The sequence below is a fragment of the Rhinoderma darwinii genome, chromosome 8, assembly GCF_050947455.1.
Source record: "Rhinoderma darwinii isolate aRhiDar2 chromosome 8, aRhiDar2.hap1, whole genome shotgun sequence".
NCBI classification, from domain to species: Eukaryota; Metazoa; Chordata; class Amphibia; order Anura; family Rhinodermatidae; genus Rhinoderma; species Rhinoderma darwinii.
The window spans coordinates 13,282,250-13,283,960 of record NC_134694.1 but is presented as its reverse complement, the minus strand read 5'-3'; the positions used below and the strand labels follow the sequence as shown (position 1 = coordinate 13,283,960).

The 1,711-nt window shown below is 41.4% G+C and overlaps 1 protein-coding gene across 1 annotated transcript in view; it reads left to right on the top strand.

Annotated features, from left to right (window-relative positions):
* Positions 1-985: 985 nt before the first annotated feature.
* Positions 986-1,711, top strand: part of LHX3 (LIM homeobox 3) — a 10,796-nt gene continuing 10,070 nt past the window's right edge. The window contains exon 1 of the mRNA XM_075834175.1: positions 986-1,082. Within this exon, the coding sequence (XP_075690290.1) occupies positions 986-1,082 (97 nt within the window). The remainder of the gene's footprint in view (positions 1,083-1,711) is intronic.

Genomic DNA, 1,711 nt, shown 5'->3' with positions numbered 1-1,711 from the left:
GACTACCTAACCTATAAAAATACCAGTGTCTTTAGTGCTTGCCATGTCTAATATAAACTAGAGTAACGCAGATGTAGCAGAACAGAGTTTGTCATTTGGAACAGCTCATTACGGTAACACAGGTAGCTAGGCTTTACTTCACCCTGAATAAAGATTCAGTTCAATGGCCTAGCTCTGTAGCAAATTATTCAGTGGCAAGGGCAGGGTGGCTTTTTGGCAGCTCCTGGTACCCAAAAGCCAGGGCACATGACCAACCAACCCCCCCCCCCCCCGCCTTAAACTACACCCTATATGCATTTATAAGTGACTCTCCATATGACAGCAGGTAAGACTTCTAATCTCATGGCACAAAGGAAACCGTTGCATGACAAACTCGGCTCAGCTACATCTAAATATTATCCTATAAAATATACGTCTCATTATTCAGGTGTTATAGTGATTGATCCAAATGAAGAGTTTACAGTATTTTGCGGCAATTATTTCACATAGGAAAAGTCTTAAAGTTAAACCTGCACTGGTGTAAAAAAAAAGAAATGGAAATCTAAAAATAAAAAAAAGGTGTTTGGTTTTCTTTGAGACATCAGGTAAAATAATTAGAGCCAGGCTTGTGCCTGAGACAATCTCCATTATTCATGTATTTTCTGCCCACATAAAAATGATAGATGGCTGTGGTGGCAAGGAGAGGGTCCTGGACTGGGCTGACTATCATCTTGCAGCTCTCCCTTGCATATTGGGTGTTGCAGCCATCAGGTGTATGCAGCTCACATACTCCCCCTGGTGTGTGATTAGCGCACCGCAGCCTCCTGAAGAGCACAGCCAGCAGCACTTGCCTTTCTGCAGGAGCTCAGAGCAGCTCTGCCAGTTCCATGCTCCACACTGATTGACTGTGCTGGACCCTGCACCCCAGGTTTGGCGTTGGAGATTGGGGTGATTTACGAATTGGGGGAGGAAGGGGGTGAGCCCATCTTTGGGGAAGGGATGAGAGATGGATCATGCATTAAAAGAGATAACACCCAGCAAGGAGTCTGCTAGTGCTGACATGTTGTTTGCTCTTCTGGCTCAGAATGAAGACCTGAGGAAAGGTAGGTGGCCCTCCTGATGGGTGATCCCTACATCCAATGTGATAACATTGTAATAATACACACAGCTGTATAATAGAATCCATATACCACCTGTTATATTCATCATCAGCACCATGGACACGGCTCTGGGTTATAATCTACACTACATACCCCGACCAGAACAATATCATATTCCTCTGCTGTAATATAATCTACGCCCCTCCATAGACCCCTTATATCCCTATTCAGATAACCCCCTCCACCTAAGCCACATCTACCTTCTTCATCTAGTAAACCAACCTTTATATTACACCCGTAATAATCACCCTGAACAAGGCTTGTAAAATACAGGAGACTGATACATTCTTTACATCTTGTATATTATCTATCAGGAGTCTTCTATCACCCTGTGTATTATATGCAGAAATGTATTATATAGCACAATTCGTTATAATAAATCACTATGGATGATGATTATTGTAGCAGATGACTATATTGTGTATCGTTATTATATTCTCCCAAGTAACCACTGTGTTCTTATATACATATATACTACACTTTTATATAATCCTATACATTTATTGTTATATATTTATAATCTCCTGTGTAACCAGAATTGTTACTATAAATGATCAGTATTTGCCCTATAG